Genomic DNA, 24,823 nt, shown 5'->3' with positions numbered 1-24,823 from the left:
ATACTGCCATTGGAGATAAGCCTGTAGCATGAGCAGGGTAAGACTACCGAGAGGGCTAATGGCTGACTCTGCCTCCTCCAGTATCCCTACAGATGAGCAAAGGCACTAGACAAAAAAAAACTGAAACAAATGGAACTAATAGCATGCAGAGAGTGCACAGATGATTGAGCTCAATGGGACACGTACTCATATCATGACACAATTACATGTAAACTGACTCTGCATTTGCAAGGACATAAAGGACCCCTAATAACAATATCACTAAAACAGAGCATCTGATCATCGCATTGCTGCTTCTGGGAGCTTGCTGTGCAAAAATTGCTTTCTGCATTTCCTACATACATTGCAATAGTGACTGCACTTCATCAGACTTCCTGAGATTATGAAAGGTGATATATGTTATGAGCGGTATGGACAGAGTGGATAGTCAGAAGCTTTTTCCTAGGGTGGAACAGTCAGTTACTGGGGGACATCGGTTTAAGGTGAGAGGGGCAAAGTTTAGAGGGGCTGTGCGAGGCAAGTTCTTTACACAGAGGGTGGTGAGTGCCTGGAACTTGCTGCCGGGGGAGGTGGTGGAAGCAGGTACAATAGCGACGTTTAAGGCATCTTGACAAATACATGAATAGGATGGGAATAGAGGGATACGGTCCCCAGAAATGCAGAAGGTTTTAGTTTAGACAGGCATCAAGATCGGCGCAAGCTTGGAGGGCCGAATGGCCTGTTACTGCACTGTACTGTTCTTTGTTCTATATAAATGCAGGCTTTTCTTTTACCATCACATTGGGAGATACAGAAAAAACTGTCTTGGCTAAGTTGATTGAAAATCTAAACACAAAACTGCCAGGTTATGCTGATACTGCCCGTCAACTAGAAGGAACTTGCACATCTGCTGTAACCATTAAGATATGCAATAATGAGAGTTATCAGATGATTTAAAAAATTGTAGTTAATTTTAATCTCTAAAAATCCCAATTTTCATTCGATTTAACTGATACAATCGCAATCTCAGTGGGGGGAGGGGAGAAGCAGAACAGATAATGGTCAAGACAGTAGATGGTGGTTAGAAGGGAAATGGTAGTCAGAGAAAGAGATCACAGAGGAGTGGAGATAGGGGTGGGAGAGTCCTATCATGTGGAGTGGGGAGACAGGGAAAGCTGGCTGACTGTAGTTAAAAAGGTGGCACAGAACCTCATTGAGATTTTAACAACCGACAGTCTCCTGTGAGCAGATTGGTTACCCACTCCTCATTTCACCTCTGAAAACCGTTAACGGTGGGTGGCCTCCCCGTTTTTGATTTTTACATTTTTAGCCTCCCACCCGAACCAAATCACCAGTTTGAGAGGAATAAAATTGCCCTCCTTGGTGTCTGCTGCTGAAAAGCTCTGTGCTCTTGAATTGGATGTTGGGAGTGAATTACAAGAGAGATTACAGATGAGGACCAGTGATTATTTAATTGGATGGTGAATTAACAGGTTGCAGACAGCAGAACTGGTATTTTGAGAGAATGGGATCTGGAACGTGCCTTTTAAGATTGCTTTGCCTCTGCAGGAAAAGGATACTAGCAATGGTACAAAGTTCAAATCACCCAAATTGTAAAAATTTGTGTTTAAAAATATCAAACCATCCTAACCTTACTGCAAGCTATTCAATTGTTTTTAAGTTTGTTTTAAGCTTAATTTTCACTTGCTGTTGGGGAGTAAATGGAACGAATGGCTGGCAGACAATCGCATATTAGAATCAGCCAGGGGCAAACTAAAGGAATTTGGATGGATTGGAATAAATGGAGGAATAATTATGTTTTGACTAAGATTAAATGGCCTAGGATTGTGACAAAAGTGCACTGCCAAAGTTCCTGTTGTCTTGTCACTTTCTTATCCATACTTTTGCATCAGCCTTTGGCATTAGACACTGATGTCATTAGCTCCCATTCAATTTTCTCCATTGTCTTGCTACAATGCCATTGCAGACTGTGGCCAGTGGGTGGCAATTTGGAGCTGATTTTCCAGCTGTCTCCCAGTTCCACCCTCACCTCCAACTAATTGCAGGTGTTTCTGCTTTTATTTCACTCAACGGATAGATTTTACTTCCCCAATTTGTTTTCTCACTTACTCATGTCTCCAGACTCCCATTTCCAACTCCTGCTCATGGGCTTCCAGGAACTTTGCCCTTTTATGCAAATTATTACTTTAATACCGATGGATAAACTATACCTTATCCAGTTAAAGAAACGGGGGTCTCTGCACAGTTAGCATAATGTATAGCGAGCCAACCAAGTTAACAGGCAATATGAAAATAGTATTTAGGAAATCTCTTTACTGGACAATATGGTAATTTTATTTATCAATTGTTTTTAGTTGCAGAATCATTAATTTGGGTGGAATAGTGAACTGTGCTTACTTCTGTGTTATCCTACAATTCATGCTGGTAATAAACTGGCTTTTCCAAGTCCTGCATGGAAAAATGCAAGTTATGATCCTTCCTTATTTATTTTATATCTTGAATACAATTGTTTCCTACACATTTACTACCAGCAATAACTCCACATCTTACTCACCTTCAAATATTTATGCTACAGGGATCTAGTAATTTGCCATTTCGCAAACCAAAAACACTATTTTCCCTCATCAATGATTTGCATCCTTCCATCTATGAAAGATGATGGAAATGCAGAAAACAATCCATATAGAGTCATAGAGAGATACAGCACCGAAACAGGCCCTTCGGCCCAACGAGTCCACGCCAACCATCAACCACCATTTATACTAATCCTACATTAATCCCATTTTCCCTCTCACATCCCCACCTTCCCACACTAGGGGGCCAATTTACAAAGGCCAATTTACCTATCAAACCCGCAAGTCTTTGGCATGTGGGAGGAAACTGGAGCACCCGGAAGAAACCCACGCGGTCACAGGGAGAACTTGCAAACTTCGCACAGGCAAAATCCAAAACCGAACCCGGGTCGCTGGAGCTGTGAGGCTGCGGTGCTAGCTGCTGCACCGCCCTCATTTAGGTGGGGTGTCTTCTCTTGGTGCACTTTTGCTGATGGGGGTGAAGGCCAATCCTCGAGAGGCAGGTTCTGCCACAAGTGCCACACATGAAGCTGCCAAGTGACATGATGAGTTGTTGTTTTTGACGTTGGCGCCTGTTGCCAAGCTGCTGTAGCAACTGGTCGTCATGGTAGTGCACACCAGTCCACAGGATGTGTCGCTATTTCCCTCTTTCGCTAGCTAGTGACTCCCAGGTGCGATAGTCGACATTTAGGGCCTTCATCTCACACTTGCAAACATCCTTAAAGCGGAGACTGCAACAACTACAGAGGTATCTCACGCCTTAGCATCACAGGGAAGGCCTTTGCTTGGGCCATACTTAGAGGCCTCAATTTACTTGCAGACAGAGTGTACCTGGAAGCAGAGTGCGGTTTCCATGCCTGCCAATCTACTGGGGATATGATCTTCTCCATACACCAGCTACAGGAGAAGTGTAGGGAACAGAGTATACCCCTTTACCTTAGTTTCATAGATCTAATTAAAACATTCAACACTGTCAGCAGAGCAGGGCTCTGCAAAATTTTAGGAAAAATCGGCTGTCCACCAAAGCTCAGTCTCATCCGCTCCTTCCATGACATCATGCACTGCATTGTACAGTTTGATGGCTCCACTTCTGACAGTTTTGGAGTGCACAATGGAGTGAAACAGGGTCGTGTCCCTCATCAATACACAACAGGACTTCTTTTCCACCGGAAAACATGGAAACCTCAATCTCAGGAGTCTTTGGAAGCAAACCCCAGACTGAGTTGTAAACACGAAGCTTACAAAGCCTCCATTTAAAGAACAATTAGCTTTTACCTTTCTGGAAAATGGATTGGATGTCTAGAATTGTCCCCTGTGAATAAAACATCATACAACTCCAGTATTTCAGCTGAGATTTATTAGTAAATAGTACTCTGCATAACTTACACAAAGTTACACAGTATTTACGACACAGAAACAGGCCATTTGGCCCAACTGGTCCATACCTGTGTTTAAGCTCCACACGAGCCTCCTCCTATTGCATATCACCTAACTATCAGCATATCCTGATATTCCTTTCTCTCTCACGTAATTTAGAGCTCCAAATTAAATGCATTTCTGCTATTAGTAGGGAAACCTACAAAATACTTAAAGGGATAGACAGGGCAGATGCAGCTAAGATGTTTCCCCTGGTTCAGGAGTCTAGAACCAGGCAACACAATTTCAAAATAAGGAGGAAGCTGCTTAGGGCAGAGATGAGGAGAAATCTCTTTACTCAGAGGGTTGTGAATCTTTGGAATTCTCGACCTCAGAGGACTGTGGAAGCTCAGTCATTGAGTATGTTTAAAGCAGAGATTGAGAGATTTCTAAATACCAATGACATAAGGGGATATGAGGATAGTGTGGGAAAAAGGCATTGAAGTGGATGAAGGGTCACTGACTTGAAACGTTAACTCTGCTTCTCTCTCCACAGATGCTGCCAGACCTGCTGAGTATTTCCAGCATTTCTTGTTTTTATATCATTGAAGTGGATGATCAGCCATGATCATATTGAATGGTGGGGCAGGCTTGATGGGCCGAATGGCCTACTCCTCCTCCTGTGTTCCTGTCTCAACTTCCATTATTAAAGCACCTCAACAAACATCTCCAAAAAATTAACGTTAATCACAGAAGTTAGCTCCAATTAATTGACAGACCTTCAAAATAATGTCAAGTATCTTAAAAGGGATGGGTTATGAAAAAAATTACAGAAGCTTACACTATTTATTCTAGGAACACAGCACTTAAGGGAACTATATAAAATATATTATGGAAGCCCTCCTGCAGCACTGTTCATACGTACTTTAGAATGAGTGTTCCATGTAGGTTACATACATTGAGCTGACATTATCACACATTACTCAGAGGTCCTCCACCAAATTCTGGCCCCATAGGTGAAAGGACATAGTGTCAACGCACTATTATATTCACCCCCGACAGACTGTTTACATTTTTAATGTAAAAGTTCAATCCTTAAACTCTCCACAGCTCCAGTGAAACAGCAATCTCTCTGGCCTCAATGGTTTTGCAAGTTATCAGCTTACACCCAGTGGTGCCAAAATGACATTAGTACACAGAGGAACATTACTGTGTTGGACACCAGCTGTTTATATCTTCGAGAGCTTCACCTCACTGGCCACATTTTTCAACAGCTGGTAATTCTAAACAAAAATTTTAAATCTAAAATAGTTGACAAGGGGCTGATTTCAATGCTAACTCTCTGAAACATTATTGTTCTATGAAACAAATGGAAATCTGTGAAGAGCAGCTTTATAACCAGTGAAGTCTTCAATAAAGATGACTTGTTAATGACATATTCCACAAGCAGTTGACTTTCCTCCTATCATAAAACATCTCCCATTTGGAAATATTCTTCTATTTATAGTTTCTTCAGCTTACCCCAATGGTCATGTCATGTGCCTTTGTAGAATCATTCGGCACAGAAGGCCATTTGGCCCATCATGTCTGTGCTGGTTCTTTGGAAGAGCTATCCAATTAGTCCCACTCCCCTGCTCTTTTCCCAGAGCCCTACTAATGTTTCCAAGTATTTAGCCAATTCCCTTTTGAAAGTTACTATTGAATCTCTTTCCACCGCCCTTTCAGGCAGCGCATTCTATATCATAATAACGCACTTTTATTTTCATGTTGCCTCTGGTTCTTTTGCCAGTTATCTTAAATCTGTGCCCTCCAGCTCCTTCATAATTTTGAACATTTCCATCAAATTTCATCTTCACCTCTGCCTTTCCTGGTTGACTTTGGAAGGATGGAAAAATGCATCAACTCCCCAAAAAGCATTAGTGAGAGCAGAAACTTGCACAGAAATTGCAATTAATCCACAGGATGGAAGTGAACGCAATGCAGCACCAACACTCTGCTCTACAGTGACTCTGCATTTTTCTAAAATGACTAATACCGACACAGGCAGCTCAAGCATGAACCTGGGCTATAGTTCACGAGCCTGGAATTCAAAGTATGGTCAGTCACTTTCACAACCTCGTACCTGAGACAGGATGTTGGTGCACTGTTGGAGCAGAGAGACTGGAGGATTTCCAAGACTGGTTGCCAGCTGTACCCTGAGCAGCTGTTCTTTCTGGACGGAGTTATCCTGCAGGGCATGTGCCAGTGCCACGGCAGCACACCAGTTTGAGAGTGAATCTGTAGAGAAGAGGCCCCCGCACAGCAGCTGGCCAGCTGAAATGGAATTGGCTAAACAAAGAAAGCAAAGCATCTCCTCAAATTTGAATAATGCATGAATCATCTTGAACTACAGGCAAGAGACAAACAGAAATGGAACATTACTACTTTTGAAGGAAAACATATTTCTTGGCAAACATTTCTTGTTAATGACATTTTGTCATAGAATACATCCAAAAAAGCAGAATTTTACTGACTTCAGGAGTTATTAGTGAGCATTTTGTTATTAATGCAGAATGCACAAATAACAGTCTTCAAATCTTCAGCTGTACTGGCTTTATAGCCTTAATCTCAATTTGCATTCTTCAATAAAACACTACTGCCTGAGATATAACATTGTGTGGTGAAACTCCAAGATACATTCAACATAATTGTTGAATTACAAGTATATGTTACCTTAATAAAAATATCCTCACTCAGGCTATTGAGATGGAGACTACAACACTTAAAAAGACTGGGTAAGCATCTGAAAATAAATACAGGACTGAGGGAAAATGTAGGGTACTGGGATTAGAACAGATAGATCAAATTGCGCAGCCAGCATCAACACAATGGGCTGAATAAGCTTCTCCTGTGCTGCAATTTTCATGATACTAAGAATGAAATTCTTAGAACACAGCACAGGAGAGTGCTATTCAGCCTAGTGAGCCCAAGTCCCTGGTCTTTTCTCTTTTGAATTTATCTTTTTAAATATTCATCCAGTTCCTTTTTAAATCTGATCATGGATTTTGGTTCCGTAGCTGCGGCAGGTTGAGCGTCTTAGTCCCAACAATCCTCTATAGAATAGGTCTTTTGTCGCTCTTTTACCATTCAACCCAAATTTAACACACTCTAGTTACCAACCAGTGGAAATAGTTTTTGCCCATTTACCTTACCATATAATCTTGAACAATGCTAAAGGATGTCTGTGACGTTTACTGTTCGAATGGAAGAAGCCCAGTTTCTCTGGTCTCCTCATAACTGAATGCTCTCATAAGAACATAAGAACTAGGAGCAGGAGTAGGCAATTCAGCTCCTCGAGCCTGCTCCGCCATTCAATACGATCATGGCTGATCTCATCTCGGCCTCAACTCCATTTTCCTGCCCATTCTCCATAACTCTTCAACCCATTACTCATTAAAAATTTGTCTATCCCCTCCTTATATTTACTCAATGTCGCGGCATCCACCGCACTCTGGGGTAGTGAATTCCACAGACTCATGACCCTTTGCGAGAAGTAATTTTTCCTCACCTCTGTTTTAAATCTGCTACCCCTTATCCTAAAACTATGACCTTTCGTTCTAGAATGCCCCACATCATCCTGGTTATGATCAAGTAGAATCCCTCCCCATGGCCTTGACATCCTCCCAAAAGGAGGACACCCAAAACTGGACACAAGTTATGTGACCTAACCTTTTCAAATCCCCTCTTTACATTTTATTTTATTCCTCTTTTCATAAACCTAAGATCCCATATCCCTTTTTTTAAACAAAAGGAAACAGTTTTAGCAACGTGTTCTCACACTTTAAGGATCTGTGTCACTCAACCTGCACAGAAGTTTCTCAGCTACTTCTGCTATATCTTGGAAACTGGCTGAACAGGAAAGCTTACCATCAATAGTTGCTGGTAGAAGTGTGGCAACAATCTCTGCTTGTCCTTTCTGGTTTTTATACAAGAAGCACTGGAAACAGTAGAGCACAGCACAACGCAGGACAAATGGTTGCCTTTCATTCACCATGGACATCAGCAGCACAACAATTGCAGGTCTGTGTTGGAAAAAAAGTTTTTTTTCTGACAAACTTCAGAGAAGGATATTTTAAAACACATTTTCATATCAAGTATAGGCTGACACTTGACAGGGAATGTGGTTGCGATTTAACAAGCCAATACTTCATCAAACTCAGAAAGCTGATCTGCTCATTAATTGCTTCCTTTGGGCCCCACTGTTGCTTTTATTTCTTTAGTGTGGTGCCAACAGTGGAGACACTTCTCTCAATATTCAGGGCATACCCAGAAAATGTATTTTTGTCTAAAAATGTGCACACCCAGCAATGAATATGAAATCATTATGGGATTTCATTACACTGCCATTTGTCAAAAAGTGCATTTTGCTGTAAGTCAGCATAATTCATTAACATGTCCTCCTAACTTCAAAACACCTGCCGCACTTTGTAACAGAAGATCTTGCTGTTATTAATACCAATTTACTAAAGCAATCCAATCTGATTTCAGTTAATATAGCAACATTAAAGACAGTACTGTATATTAAGTGTTAGCACTAGCATTTTACAAAATCAACAAAATGCACACATTGCCTGGGCTGAATACTGCAGTACACATACAGGAGGATAATTCTGATTGTTTCTGAAAATTACAAGTCAATACATAAAAATAGGTTGCACTGTATTCAGTAACAACTAAAAACTGTAGGACGGAAGGTTCAGTGCAGTAGATAAAATGAAGCAAAATGAACTGAAATTGTAATAATTTCACAGACTTGGAATGCTTACAACTTCTTTGAATAACTCAATAAACAAAATGAAAATGTTCAATATGTTCATTCAGGATCGATGTTTACAAGATAGTAGCTTTGGAGACTTCTGCAAATGAGCATATGGTAAAATTAAGCTTTTCATTTAAAAAAAAATCTGCTTACCTTGGTGGATTGGAAGGTGCATTCACAGAAGCAAAATAATCCTGGTTTACCTGGGAGCCTCTGATGACTTCAGATACCGTGTTAATTGTCTATGTAAATATGAAAGCCAAATGGGGGGAAAAAAACAAACGTCACAGATACAATAAATGCTTGTGCACTACAACAACCAGGTGTCAAATGTGAGAAGCAAAAGAACACTTTCTACTCTAAGCACACAGCCTCAACACCAAGCATGCCCAGTAAACTACAACATGATTAGATGCCAAGTAAAACTCCACCTACTCTTATCCTACAACGCAAATCAACTTCAACCTCAAGAGGACTACCTAACATACCAGCATATCAGTTCCCCCCGACCAGCATTTGTGTTTGCTCAAGAAGTAAACATACCACAATGCTAAATCAGGGCAGTTTTCTATGTGGGCTCATGCCACCAGGAGCAGTGAAACTCTCCAAAAATCATTTCTTGCAGCCAGAGTATCTCTCTCATTGTGGAGCAGGCTCAAAGAGCAGGATAATCTACTCCTATTTTTTTTATGTTCTCATCAGTCTGGGCTGGATTCAGAAGGCCAGAACCTACTTCAAATTAGACACCTTCCTTTTCCATCAAAAACCTTTTTCCCCCCTGAAAACAAGTTGGAAATGATTATCCCAAATGCTCCCTACTGCCTTCAGATCAGGTGGAGCAAAACATACATTTTTTGTGTTCTCTACCTGCCTGGGACTGGGATCCGACTGCAAGTACTGGCAGCATGCAACTATGGTGTCCTCGGGTTTTCCTACAGTTCCCTTGAAAAAGTTCAAGTAACATATTTGCATTTTTAAGTCATACCTTCCGTCAACAGCAGTTAGCGCCAAAATTATTAACAGCATTGTGTTGAATATTGCAGCTCTAGCCCACAAGAAATTATGCTTAATGCTTCAAGTATCTCCCATATGCAACATTAAAAAATTAAATCATACTAACATTTTATTACACATACAGTAAATAATCCTGATCTCCAGTAACCCTTTGGTAAACTGCTCTTATCCTAACAATTTTCAGGAATGTTGCCGTGTTTATAATTTTAACGACTTGTATCACAATCTTATGTAACCTGAGAGGTATTTAAAATTATGAAGGGGTTTGATGGGGTAAACAGAGATGTTTCAACTTGTCAGGGACACTAGAACTAGGGAATCCATAAATATAAGATAGTCACTGGTAAATGCAATAAGGAATTCAGTAGAAACTTCTCGACCCAGAGAGTGGTGAGAATGTGAAACTTGCTACCACATGGGAGTAACGGAGGTAAATAGGGGGCAGCGAGATAAGTACTGTTAACTATTAATTGGGGGTTTAATTGTATTCAGATGGTAGGCTTTAACTGAGGATTCACCTGTGCTCATCTATAGAAGGCTGAAATTGCAGTTGTTGTTTTGGAGGTGCACGATATATAATGTGTGTCTTTGTAAAGAAAGGCTTGTAAATCTATAACACCAGACTTCAGCTCCAGCCTTCACCGTCTAGTTATGAGTTGCAAAAGTACACAAGGGAGAAAGAAATAAGAATGTTATGTTGATCAGGTAGCTGGCGGGGGGTTCTCATATGAGCTGAATGCCCTGTCTCTGCTATAAAATTCTACGTAACTCACCTCAGTGAGAATGTCAGCAGGAACTCCAGTTGCCATCAGGATAGTGCACAACTGCTGCAACAAGCCACACTGGAATGCTGACTTCTGGCAATTACTTGTGGCACCAGGAGGATTCACAGGAGACACCAGCACTCTCACCAGCTAAGATTAAAAATCACAGGAAATTTCAATTAACTCTGCAGGTCGAATGAAATCAAGAGTTCCTGGACTGGTGTGCATGCTAACTGAATTTGCTTTTTCAACCAGTTACATTTTGCAACTTACAGAAAACATGCATTGAAACTTTAGTTGCAAAGCAGTTTTGCAAGATACAAGCTAATTTAAGTCGATTTTCACAAGTCTGAATTAACATCTCTTATTAGAAGCATAAAGTTCAAAATCACCTGTTCTTTAAATGTATTGGCAAATACATCAGCTGAACTGACCTGGAAAAGATTTTGCCCAGTGAAGCAGTTATTCAGGAATAGCATTCTAGATATAGGGGTGTGGATTCAGATTTTGTTAGTAAAGACAGGAGTGGGGGAGCCGGGAAGGGGGGCAAACAAGCAATGCTTCAGAAATGGGGAACAAAGTCTCTGATTTTTTTATTTTTTCATGGGATGTGGGCGTTGCTGGCCAGGCCAGCATTTATTGCCCATCCCTAATTGCCCTCAAGAAGGTGGTGGTGAGCTGCGTTCTTGAACCGCTGCAATCCATGTGGGGTAGATACACCCACAGTGCTGTTAGGAAGGGAGTTCCAGGATTTTGACCCAGTGACAGTGAAGGAATGGCGATATAGTTCCAAATCAGGATGGTGCGTGACTTGGAGGGGAACTTGCAGGTGGTGGTGTTCCCATGCATTTGCTGCCCTTGTCCTTCTAGTTGGTAGAGGTCGCGGGTTTGGAAGGTGCTGTCTGAGGAGCCTTGGTGCATTGCTGCAGTGCATCTTGTAGATGGTACACACTGCTGCCACTGTGTGTCGGTGGTGGAGGGAGTGAATGTTTGTAGATGGGGTGCCAATCAAGCGGGCTGCTTTGTCCTGGATGGTGTCGAGCTTCCTGAGTGTTGTTGGAGCTGCACCCATCCAGGCAAGTGGAGAGTATTCCATCACACTCCTGCCTTGTGCTTTTTAGATGGTGGACAGGCTTTGGGGAGTCAGGAGGTGAGTTACTCGCCACAGGATTCCTAGCCTCTGACCTGCTCTTGTAGCCACGGTATTTATATGGCTACTCCAGTTCATTTTCTGGTCAATGGTAGCCCCTAGGATGTTGATAGTGGGGGATTCAGCGATGATAATGCCATTGAATGTCATGGGGAGATGGTTAGATTCTCTCTTGTTGGAGATGGTCATTGCCTGGCACTTGTTTGGTGCAAATGTTACTTGCCACTTATCAGCCCAAGCCTGGATACTGTCCAAGTCTTGCTGCATTTCTACACGGACTGCTTTAGTATCAAAGGAGTCACGAATGGTGCTGAACATTGTGCAATCATCAGTGAACATCCCCACTTCTGACCTTATGATTGAAGGAAGGTCATTGATGAAGCATCAGATGTGTGCCTGGAGGAGAACACTGAGCACTTCATGGTTGAACCTCAAAAAGCAACTGGGGAGATTGATGGAACTGGACCTCAGGCATATAAGGGGCAGGTAAGGAAACAGAAGGCTTGCTGTCATGCAGGCCCACCACCTGCCAAGAATGAGGCACATTAATTTCGCCACATGGATATTAAATTTCAAATTGTTGCTGGAAAGAAAAGGTCTGTGACATGAGGTTGCCAGGCCCCTGGCTGGAAAGACATTTTTGCATATTAACAAAGCAGCTATCCCCTGCTCCAATACAATCCCACAAACTGACGTGGTCAAACCAGCTAGTCACATGACTAACCTGCTTGGCAGTTTGTTTGTTTTTTCTGAATTGTACAGTTTGAACTGAGAGTCTGCAGAAAGCTGTTTGCTCCTGGATTGAAAAGACCTCTCCGGGCTGGCTCACCACAGCCTCTCCTGTCTGCTCCCATCTCTTTCTCACGGAACTCCAAAACCCACTGATGACACATGAACCCCAAGAGAGAAAAGTCTCCAACAGTGAACTAGGTTTAAGAAGAATACTGGGCATCAACAAAAAACAAGATCTACCTACAATCAAGGACTCTACATTGAACTCGAAGAACCATAACAACTCTTCAGATATTGCCTCAAACTTTTCCACTTTATTTTTCTTCTGCTCTTTTGTCTCTATTTGCATGTGTATTGTGTATGCATGCTAGCGTGGGCGCGTTGTGCATCAGTAGGCATCAACCGAATTAGAGTTCTAGTTTAATAAATTTCAACTTTTCTTCTTTAAACCCATGAAAGCCTGTTTGTGCTGGTTTCTTTGCCTTATAATTGGAAAGTGGTGAACAAGGATTCACCAAGGGGGAGCTAAAAGCACGGTGTGTTTAAAACTAAACCCTGTTACAGTAAGACCAGGTGAAGGCCGAAAGAGAACCCTAGACACCTTTCTCACCTGGGCATAACACTTGGTCTTGCTGATGTTAGGCAGCAGAAACTTTTGCCTCATTTAAGTCTTGACAAGAGTCTCAGAATCAACAGTAATAGTAGAGTGACAGAGTTGAAGTCTGTTGGCTGTATGTGAAAGGTGACCCCCATTCTTGTGGGTAATTTTGACGAGTATCAGCTGTGGCTAGTTGGTAGAACTCTCACCTGAGTCAGAGGTTGTGGGTTCAAGTCCCATTCCAGGACTTGAGCACAGATTCAAGGCTGACGCACCTGTGCAGTATTGAGGGAGCACAAGAAATAGTTTGAGGAGATGCAACTGCTGTAGAACTGACAGGAATGGATGAGAGGATAATTCCTTGAAGGAAGACCACTGATGAGAGATATTGGAGGAGAATAAAGTGAAAGAATACCATTGTTTGTGTTTCTCCTTTCAGCAAAACAAAAATGTTGTACTGTAGAGTAGTCATAATTATCCGTTATAATTACCAACTCTAGGGGTCAGCATACCATGATCAAGCCTCAATTTTCAAGCTTTGCAATTCTAATGACGCGCATATTAAGGCATAATTCATTTGATAATTAAAATAAAGCAGTCCACAGAGGCAAATAGCTGGAAATTTTCACAGCTGTAATGAAGACAAATGCTTGATGTAGAAATCATGAAAATAAGACAAATTAAACAAATAAGCTACAGGGAGACACCCAGAAATGACACTATTCAAACTACTCATTAGACAAGCCTCTTGCACATCATTCTGAGCAAAACAAAGTAGACCAGCACAAGACAAGAGCTTGGTTTGCACATTCTGTAGAATGATCAAAACCAGAATTATCCATTTGTTATGTATAACAAACTGATTTTAAAAGTAAGATTTTAAGAATATATTTTCTAAAACAGCACACTACTTAAAAAAGTTCTACATTAAAGCTAGTTATTTCAACAAATATCGTGTTAGTTACAGTTTGCCAACAGTTCTCTGAATTTATGAAAAGGCAAGTGCATGAAAATTGCACCAATTTAAAAAGCATTATGCATATATATTTGGAAATGTTCATGGGTAAACTTCAGTTAGAATAATTTAAATATCAGTGGATAAAGTAAAATCAATATAGAATTAGTAACATGAATTCATCTCCTATGGTTATGTTCTTTTTAAAAAAAAAAACAAAGCCTGCAAAAAGCAGGTCAGTCATCATTAATATTCAATGGCCTTCTGGTACAGTTGGGGGACATAACAAGTAAATGGTGAAATCGGTCACACAACTCATGTGAATTATCCAGAGCCCTAAAAGAAAAACTGAGCTTTCACTCTGCCATTTCACCAAATAATGAAAGCAGGAACTGATCACATAGTCACCATGGATCAGACAGAAACAGTGATGGGTTGTCAGACCAAGTCAGTCTCTAGAAAAGTAGTGGAGACAGTAGGCAATTGGTGCTCAGATCGGTAGGAAATGACAAGGCGAAATGAACCAATCAAATGGCCAGAGTAGTGCTGAGGGACTGCTGCATTGTTGAAGGTGCTGTCTTTCAGATCAGAGGTAAACCCCAGGCCCCATCTGTCTGTTCAGTTGGATGTAAAAGATCCATGGTACTTTCCAAAAAGCCAGGCGTTTTCCCCAATGTCTTAGCCAACATTCATCCTTCAATTATGAAAACAGAGTAACTAAACATTTGCGTCACTATTGTTTGAGATCTTGCTGGAGGTAAATTGGTTGCTGTATTTGACCACAGAACAGTGACTACACTTGAAAAGTAACTGATTGTCTATGAAGTTCTCTGGGAAGTCTTGAGGATTTTATAAGGTACTGTATAAAAGTTTTTGTTCATTTTTGATTTCTTAACTCTAAGAAATAATACCTGCAGCATCAGGTGAAGATTTGTTACTTTCTGTGCAGACCAACCAGAATTGTCTTCAGCAACTTCAAACCAAGGTTTCATGCGCTGAATGTATGAACCCTCCTTGAAAAAATTCTGATTTGAACTATTGTTCTTCATTAAGTTAAGCAGCAGCAAAAGACAATCTTCAACCACAATGCCTAGAACACACAGTTAAAGACATTTATAACAATTATTTTATTACATTATAGATTCCACACAACTTAATTTATAGGATCATCATGGAATCTGTTTAGGACTGGCATTCTTTGCAACAAAACTCCAGTGGGTACTTTGGTAAATTAAGGGACAGAAGTTTCTCACACGGTTGTTCAACACTGATGATTAAGATCATTGCATGAATGCGTAAATATGTATTTTGCCAAAGGAGAGGAATCCTGATGCACATGGCAAGGTCAAAAGGGCCTGGGAAGACTCAGTGATGCATCTATAGGTGATTTGAATTAGCAGTATAGAGGATTTGCCAATTTCAGAATGGGAATATTTCAAACCATATCTCATGAGCAGGATAGGCTGGTATCTGGGACAATGTGTCAAGAACCATGGCAAAACTCAATTTTATTTTCAGAAGTTTACCCAAAGTCATATATTATGGAGTGTAAATAGAAGATCCGAAACAAACAGTTTCCATTACGATGACCAAGCAATTGTGTTTTTTTTAAAATATTTTTTACAGAAGAGCATCCATGCTTCACAGATTGCCAGCCAGATGTAATCACCTTAAATGGATGCGTCGTGGCAAATATTGAAGAAGTCACTGATGGCGTGCTAGAAGTTGCGCTGTTGATCTTAAATTTGTACCCTCTTGTTACCATCATAATCTATCACTATTTATGCAATTATAACCTTTTCATAATCTTTAAGGCTTCCATCAGATAACCTGGTGAAAAATTCCTAACTTCTCAAATCTCACTTTTGCAATCCCTTATCTCTGGTAAAATCCTAGTCAATCCATGCTGCACTTTGACTATTCTTATAATAGGATGTACACAATACGCCAATCACAATTTAAGGTCTTATACAAGTTTACCATTACATTCTTGCTTTGCATTCTAGGCCTATAGGTAAATGGTGGGGAATGGAAGCAGTGATGATGTTACTGGATTGGTAAATCCAGAGGACTGGACGAACGATCCAGAGACACGAGTTCAAATCTTATCACAGCAGCTGAAGAATTTAAATTTTAATTATGAAATAAATCTGGAATAAAAGCTAATACCTGTAATGGTGGCCATGTAACTACCAGATTGCTGTAAAAACCCATCTGGTTCACTAATGCCTTTAGGAAAGGAAACCTGCTGTCTGGCCTGTATGTGACTCTCAGCAATGTGGCCCAGCAATCAACTCAGTAGTCAAGAAGGCAGCTCACACAACCTTCTCAAGGGAAATAAATGCTTGCCTTGCTAGTAACACTCACAACTCGAATAAAAAACTGATTCCATTTGCCTTTTATTGCCCTAACCTTCTCATGCCACCACCTTTAATGACTTGTGGATTCACAGAAGGTCCCACTGCTCCCCCACTCCCTTTAAGGTGCACATCCTTCCTCTATTCTTGAAGGCAAAATATATTATTTCAAATTTCTCTGCACTGTATTTCATTTGCCATCCATCTGTCAATCTGGCTACAGTACGTCTTCCTGCAGTCACGTACATTCCTAGTCAATATACAAAACTCCTTAATTTAGTATCAGCAAATTTCCAATGTTGCTCCCTCAACTCTCAGGTTTAATCTAGTTTTGGAAATGGTAATAGCAAAAACCACACAGGCCCCAATGGAACACCACTCATCCAGTCACTTTATCCCTACAATTTCTCTTCAGCAAACTATCTCACTATATGCTATGCGCTTTGCCAGCAAATCTCTTGTGGTACATTATGAAATGCTTATTGAAAATTAATAAAAGTCACATCAGCTGCACTTTGTTACATACCTGCTGTTTCTTTAAAGGATTCTAGAATACTGCATAAATGCAAACTGTCGTTTCAAAACCAATGCTGACTGGTCTTGATAAAATTACCCCAAATGCTTGGTAACTTTATCGCTATAATTTCCTGGCTTATCCTTGCCCTTTCTTGAAGAGGGATGTCACAAGTTTCCTTTCGACAGAACTTTGGAAAATTATAGTCAGATACTCCTCTATTTCTTTCAATTCCCTTAGATGTAAAAGATTAAATCCCTGTGATTTCTCTGCGATTAAGTGCAAATAGCTTCTTCAGCACCATTTATTATGAAATGATAGCCTCTACTAACAATTCTAACTAACAATGTGACTTTTATGATGTGACTTGATATTTCTGCAATCACAATGTCCAACTCCTCTGCAAAAACTGAGGCAAAGTTTCATTTAGTGTCCGTCAGTCCCTCACCCTCCTTTTTGAGCTTGTTAAATCAATTTTTACATGGCATGCAGTAAAGTACTGATTTAACAAATAGGATTAACAGGGCAAGTCGTATATAGCAGCAGCTCCAACATTCTCTATGTCAGAAATATTCCAAATAAATGTGGAAAGATGAAGAATGCATCACAATTGCGACATCTTTCAGCTTAACCTTTTTTAAAATGAAAGGTAAAATCATTAGCAAGCTACATTGTGACATCAGCGAGTCAACAGTGAAGATATTTATAACTATGCAACTGAAAAATGAAAATCAGCGGTGGCTTTTGTTTTGAAAGAAAAGCAACATTGTTCATTCATTAATTGTTTCTGTTTAGGTTCAAGATTACCTCCATCACTCATCCCTTCTTCAGTGATAATATCCAGCAGGCGTTCAAAGGCATTTTCAAAAGCTACAATCTTCTGAATGGCTGCATTGGCTTTTGTTAATTGTTGCAGCAACAGAAGCCCCTGCAAAAAAAAAGATGCTTTTGCTATTTTTCATCTTTAAAGTATTTCCATTCTCTCTCTCCCTTGGCTATTTTAGCAGTACTATCACCCTAGAACTAAAATAACAATATCTGCTTTATAAATTTGCTAGAAGTCCTAAGTCAGATAAACAATAACTAGATTCAGCCAGATTTAAGTTTTTATAACTGAACAAATTTGGGGCTGTGATGTGAGACAGCATTCAGTACACTATCCTTTAAAGCTTTAAAGACACAAACCCCCACCTCACTGGGCAAGTAATTTGTTTTGTGAAATCACAGAAAAAATACTTTAAACAATTCTTATGCAGCTCCTAACCACCTGTTAGACACCGACAAAAGCTTTAAAAGGTAACTATTCAAAATGGGACCGTTTTCTAAAAATAAATAGATGAATAATGTACCCAATACCTTCCGTGATTACACCCAGTTGCTATTTCAAAAGCACTGAAAACAAAGATAACACAGAAGGGTTGTTCAGTGCAAGACTGTTGAACAGCATATAGCACTTCTAGGTGGCCAAAAATCATGCAGCCAGTTGAAATCAGTGGGACGTGTGTGTTACAATTCTGGCTATTTCAGGATCTCACCCTGAAACACAATGTTCAAAGCAGGTCTCTAAATGTAAAAAGAGAACTAGGATCTGTACCCACTGCTGTTCTGCAAGGTCAGCACTGCGCCCTTTAGAAGTAAAAGGAGCATAACCAATATTCTACAGAAACAGTCTATATAGTAGATGGAAAAGAAACCCAAACTGAAGGAACATAATTTCCTCACTGACTGAATATAATTTAATTCTATCTTGTGAATGTAAATCATCCAGTTCAGCAATTATATACCAATGTTCTAAGAATCATAGAGTCATAGAGAAATACAGCACTGAAACAGGCCCTTCAGCCCACGTAGACTGTGCCAACCAACAACCACCCATTTATACTTTTTTTTTCTTTGGCTTCCTTATCTCGAGAGACAATGGGTAAGCGCCTGGAGTTGGTCAGTGGTGTGTGGAGCAGCGCCTGGAGTGGCTCCCACGACTTGGGATCAATGTTACAGGACTTCATGTCGTGTTTGCAGACATCTTTAAAGTGGAGACATGGACGGCCGGTGGGTCTGATACCAGTGACGAGCTCGCTGTACAATGTGTCTTTGGGGATCCTGCCATCTTCCATGCGGTTCACATGGCCAAGCCATCTCAAGCGCCGCTGACTCAGTAGTGTGTATAAGCTGGGGATGTTTATACTAATGTTTATACCATTTATACTAATCCTACATTAATCCCATATTCCCTACCACATCCCCACCATTCTCCTACCACCTACCTACACTAGGGGCAATTTACAATGGTCAATTTACCTAGCAACCTGCATGTCTTTGGCTGTGGGAGAAAACCGGAGCACCCGGCGGAAACCGACACGGTCACAGGGAGAACTTGTAAACTCCGCACAGGCAGTACCCAGAACTGAACCCGGGTCGCTGGAGCTGCGAGGCTGCAGTGCTAGCCACTGCGCCGCCCATTCTCTGATCCCATACCGTATGAAAGCCCTTACTCAGACTTGGCAGAGATAACCTGCAGCATAGGAAATATTCATCAAATATCTGAACATTTCAATCAGCTAGCAACATTGGGTAGGAGAATGCCAAGATTAAGACAAGTTTACGATTTCATTCATGATCAAATGCTTTAATAAGTGCATCACTGTGGTACCAAAATTTCAGTTTTAGCCTTACTGTAAATTCATCTTAATCAAACACTGAATTTCAGAACCCCAGACATAAGCCAAATAATCTAATAGACAATTACACACATATACAGACACTAGCCAGAGCATGCTTCACTACATTGGGTGATGCAACTACTAACAACTCTTCTGAAACAAAAGGCTGAAATATACTTGCACCTATAGGCTCAAAGTGGATAGATTTTTTTTATTATATAAAGGGTGGATTATTTCTTTGGGGAAAAATGCAAGAAAGTCATAAATGGCCCTCATTAAGGATTTCCCTGGCTTTGTGCAACCCAAGACTTGTGGTCAAAACTGTTGCTACAGTGGGAGACTCCTCAGAAACAGAAGATACAAGACAATATTAGCAACTTCTAACAACAGATCCTGCTCCATCAGGCAAGAGATAAGCCTACAAGTTTCTACCTGAAATCAGTGAGTAGAAATTTATCAACAGCCCCAATGTCATCTACTTTCTCTCTAGTTTCAATCCCTCTTCACTACTTCAAATGTGATAACTTACACAAGTCTACCTATTTTCTTAGAAAAGGAAAGTTATTCTGAATCCACATTAACTACATTTTAGTGACTGCATATTTAGTAACTGCTTTTAAAGTTTTGATTCAGTTTTGACTGACATGTTCAAGGCAGAGATATCTTGGGAGAGGATACTTACATCATTGCGGATCACTTCTCTGGAATCTGCAAGCAAATCCATCATCCTGGACACACCTGCACAGTTAACATTCAAAGTTAAATATTAACATTCTGAAAAGGAATCAGTAATTCTATACCTCATACGAAATTGCAATCAGGGCTCCTTCAAAAGCAGCATACTTACTTCACAATGTAGATTCCCAAGCTGCTCGCGTTCCGTTCAAAAGTGCATTCACACTAAACATACACACTCCCTTCTGCATTGTTCACAAACAAAAATTGAACTTACAGATGAAAATATACATCACCAAATAATTAGTATTTCACTTTCTCATAATTGTTTTAAATTCCGTCATCAATTTTTGGTTCATGATCCAGTTTATTTTAAAGCGGTCATCAAGCTGCTTTCAGGATTCCTTCTATAGCTTTAAAATGGTTTATTTGTGCAAGGCTATGTGTCTTCATATTTAACAATCTGTCCATATGCTTTTAAATCGTTATGTATTTATGCTGCAGCAGCATAATGGGTGATCAAATTTCTAACTTTTATTAAACTAACTGATGTTAGGAAGTGAGAAATCAGTGAAATTTGGGGATATAGTAGGCTACAGTCCGCAGCAGCACTAAGGCAGGAGGCTCACATTAAGCCAGTAGGTGATGGGAGTGGGCCTTAAATGAGGAGCGAGAGAGAATTGGATGGAGTCAGTAGATTGGAAAGACTGATTTGGTAGCAGGGGGCAGCCAGGCTATGGTCTGGTGATTGCTTCTGGAAGTTGTAGTTCAGTTTCTTGGTTACTAAGCATCAGCCTCACAATGCATTCTGTGTTTTACAACGGAACAACTGCCAACCCCGCCACCCTCCCCCACCCCCCCCATCTAAACTGGCCTGCCACTCTGTCCACATGTTCATAGGCATCTGCCCATCAGCCCATGACCAATGCCATACTAGAGTCTGAACCTTTGATCATGCACGCACATCTGCATCACCAGTTTTGACTTCATGTACTGCCTTCCTAAATTTTGGCAACTGTGTCTGAAAAGACACTTGCGATTAAAAGAAACTTTGGTCCAACATTAATTTTTGAGATTTCTCATTTGTGCTCAATGTAAGGAACTTAGCATGGGGAATATAATACTTTTCATTCTAGACACCCAGCACCCATATCAGGCATTGTTTGGTGAGATTAGATGCAGGGAATAGCTCCTTCTATTCTCCCCATCTTCAGAAGACCACTCAAACGCATCATTGGGGAATATTCCACCTCCCCCCCACCCCCCCATCACACACTAATGCTAACCGAAGGGCTCTCTGACTGGAACTGGAAATTATAGACAACTTTATGCTGTAGGTCGATTTTCACCAGGAATGGATTCTTGCTGTCCAAACTTTCAGGCAATTAAGCGATTTTGGGCTGTAGATCCATCAGCATCCGGAATAGATTCAGGTTGTCCAATGTCCTTCCACATCAAATCCTTACTGCCACTTTCACTGGGCCCGGATCCCAGGCGTGAAAGCCTAGTGCCCAATTTAGTGTTCCTCTCAAGCTCTGGTTTCCTTATTTATACAGTAATCTTTTGTACAATCTCTGTGCTGCCTGCCAGGGAACATAAGTCTGTTACCCACTCTAAGTAAAGGCATGGTACTGTGAAATGCTGAAGGAAATCAGTATTAGTAGAGAAATGGTGTTGGGGAAATTGATGGGATTGAAGGTCAATAAATCCCCAGGGCCTGATGGTATGCATCCGAGAGTACTTAAGGAAGTGGCCCTAGAAATAGTGGATGCATTGGTGGTCATCTTCCAAGATTCTATAGACTCTGGAACAGTTCCTACAGATTGGAGGGTAGCTAATGTAACCCCACTATTTAAAAAGGGAGGTAGAGACAAAGCAGGGAATTATAGACCAGTCAGACCGAGGACGGTAGTGGGGAAAATTCTAGAGTCCATTATCAAAGATTTTATAGCAGAGCACTTAGAGAATAGTGACAGAATCGGGCAGAGTCAGCATGGATTTACGAAAGGAAAATCATGCTTGAAAAATCTACTAGAATTCTTCAAGGATGTAACTAGTAGAGTTGATGAGGGGGAGCCAGTGGATGTGGTTTATTTGGACTTTCAGAAGGCTTTCGACAAAGTCCCACATAAGAGATTCGCTTGCAAAATTAAAGCGCATGGGATTGGGGGTGTGTATTGCGATGGATAGAAAATTGGTTGGCGGACAGGAAACAGAGTAGGGATAAATGGGTCTTTTTCCGAATGGCAGGCAGTGACTAGTGGGGTACCACAGGGATCAGCGGTAGGACCCCAGCTATTCACAATATATATTAATGATTTAGATGAGGGAACTAAATGTAATACCTCCAAATTTGCAGATGACACAAAACTGGGTGGGAGGGTGAGTTGTGAGGAGGATGCAGAGAGGCTTCAGTGTGATTTGGACAAGTTGAGTGTGTGGGCTAATGCATGGCAGATGTAGTATAATGTGGATAAATGTGAGGTTATCCACTTTGGTAGCAAAAACAGTAAGGCAGATTATCTGAACGGCTATAAACTGAGGGAGGGGAATTTGCAGTGAGACCTGGGTGTTCTCGTACACGAGTCGCTGAAGGTAAGAATGCAGGTCCAACAGGCAGTAAAAAAGGCAAATGGTATGATGGCCTTCATAGCGAGAGGATTCGAGTACAGAAGCAGGGATGTCTTGCTGCAATTATACAGGGCCCAAGTGAGGCCACACCTGGAATATTGTGTGCAGTTTTGGTCTCCTTATCTGAGGAAGGATGTTCTTGCTATAGAGGGAGTGCAGCAAAGGTTTACTAGACTGATTCCTGGGATGGCGGGACTGATGTATGAGGAGAGATTGAGTCGGTTAGGATTACATTCGCTGGAGTTCAGAAGAGTGAGGGGGGATCTCATAGAAACCTATAAAATTCTAACAGGACTTGACAGGGTAGATGCAGGAAGGATGTTCCCGATGTTGCGGGGGTCCAGAACCAGGGGTCATAGTCCAAGGATACGGGGTAATACTTTCAGGACTGAGATAGGAGAAATTTATTCACCCAGAGAGTGGTGAGCCTGTGAAATTTGCTACCACAGAGAGCAGTTGAGGCCAAAACATTGTATGTTTTCAAGGAGGAGTTAGATATAGCTCTTGGGTCTAAAGGGATCAAAAGGTATGGGGCAAAAGTGGGAACAGGCTACTGAGTTGGATGATCAGCCATGATCATAATGAATGGTGGAGCAGGCTCGAAGGGCCGAATGGCCTACTGCTGCTCCTATTTTCTATGTTTAAATGGGTCTGTCCCATTAGCCTGAATAAAAGAATTCTGATTAATTCCGATGGGGCAGATTTCTTAATAAAACGGTCCTTTTCTACCCACAAATTGCATCTATGTTGAACACTTGGATGTTGAAACATTTCTCTTCATGGGATTGAGTTGATAACCACAGAACTCTTGGGATAAAAAAAAACAACTTGCATTACACAGCACTTTTCACATTCGCAGGTTTCAGGGTCTAGGTTTTATGAACATACGAATTAGGAGCGGGAGTAGGCCACTCAGCCCCTCGAGCCTGCTCCACCATTCAATAAGATCATGGCTGATCTGATTGTAACCTCGACTCCACATTCCCACCTACCCCCGATAAGCTTTCACCCCCTTATCAAGAATCTATTTACCTCTGCCTTAAAAATATTTTAAGACTCTGCTTCCACTGCCTTTTGACGAAGAGAATTCCAAAGACTCACGACGCTCAGAGAAAAAATTTCTCATCTCTGTATTAAATGGGCGACCCCTTATTTTTAAACAGAGACCCCTAGTTCTAGGTTCTTCCACAAGGGGAAATATCTTTTCCACATCCACCCCATCATGACCCCTCAGGATCTTATATGTTTCAATCAAATCACCTCTTACTCTTCTAAACTCCAACAGATACAAGCCTAGCCTGTCCAATCTTTCCTCATACGACAACCCACCCATTCCAACTAGTAAACCTTCTCTGAACTGCTTCCAATGCATTTACATCCTTCCTTAAATAAGGAGACCAGTACTGTACACAGTACTCCAGATTAAAGCCTGGTACCCAACCCAACCCGACCAAACCCGACGACGTGTGTCGGGGTCGGGTCTATATTCTCTGTCCAGCATTCGGGTCGGGCTGAACCATACTGTTTTGTTTTGTATTGTTTTCTTCCTAATCTAACATTTTTTTAATGTTTCAATAATATGTTTCATATTTTCGGGTTGGGTTGGGCATAAGAAAAAAAATTAAAGGAATCGGGGTCGGGTTTGGGTTGGCTGTTGTCGGGTCAGGTCCAGGTCGGGTTTTAATTTTATACCCGAGCCAAGCTTTATATGTGGTCTCACCAATGCCCTGTATAAGTGAAGCATAACCTTTCTACTTTTGTATTCAATTTCCCTCGCAATAAACGATAACATTCTATTAGCTTTCCTAATTACTTGCTGAACCTGCATACCAACCTTTTGGTTTTATATTGCTGAGCAAATTATATGCGATTTAGCAGAAAATCTAACTTCATATTAAAATAGATCAGCAGACAGCATCATTTCTAGGCAATACAACTCTTTTTGATGAACCTTCAATAAGATTGTGCTTTATTTTTGCTAAATGCTTGACCGCTCAATCTGATTTTTTTTCAGAAAAATTATGCTAGGCAATCTTGACAGTTATT

At 40.9% G+C, this 24,823-nt stretch overlaps 1 protein-coding gene across 4 annotated transcripts in view; it reads right to left on the bottom strand.

Moving 5' to 3' along the window:
* The window catches only part of uso1 (USO1 vesicle transport factor), an 80,212-nt gene that overhangs the window by 28,801 nt on the left and 26,588 nt on the right, over positions 1 to 24,823 (bottom strand). For all 4 annotated transcript variants that reach the window (XM_068046956.1, XM_068046966.1, XM_068046964.1 and 1 more), the window contains 7 exons: positions 20,154 to 20,209; positions 17,619 to 17,739; positions 14,852 to 15,030; positions 10,515 to 10,655; positions 8,881 to 8,969; positions 7,836 to 7,990; positions 6,052 to 6,257 (listed from right to left, as the gene is read on the bottom strand). In XM_068046956.1, coding sequence (XP_067903057.1) covers positions 6,052 to 6,257; positions 7,836 to 7,990; positions 8,881 to 8,969; positions 10,515 to 10,655; positions 14,852 to 15,030; positions 17,619 to 17,739; positions 20,154 to 20,209 — 947 coding nt within the window. The remainder of the gene's footprint in view (positions 1 to 6,051; positions 6,258 to 7,835; positions 7,991 to 8,880; positions 8,970 to 10,514; positions 10,656 to 14,851; positions 15,031 to 17,618; positions 17,740 to 20,153; positions 20,210 to 24,823) is intronic.

The sequence above is a fragment of the Heterodontus francisci genome, chromosome 1 (genome assembly GCF_036365525.1).
Source record: "Heterodontus francisci isolate sHetFra1 chromosome 1, sHetFra1.hap1, whole genome shotgun sequence".
NCBI classification, from domain to species: domain Eukaryota; kingdom Metazoa; phylum Chordata; class Chondrichthyes; order Heterodontiformes; family Heterodontidae; genus Heterodontus; species Heterodontus francisci.
Note: the sequence above shows the minus strand (reverse complement) of the source record. Positions and strands in the feature narration are given on the sequence as shown.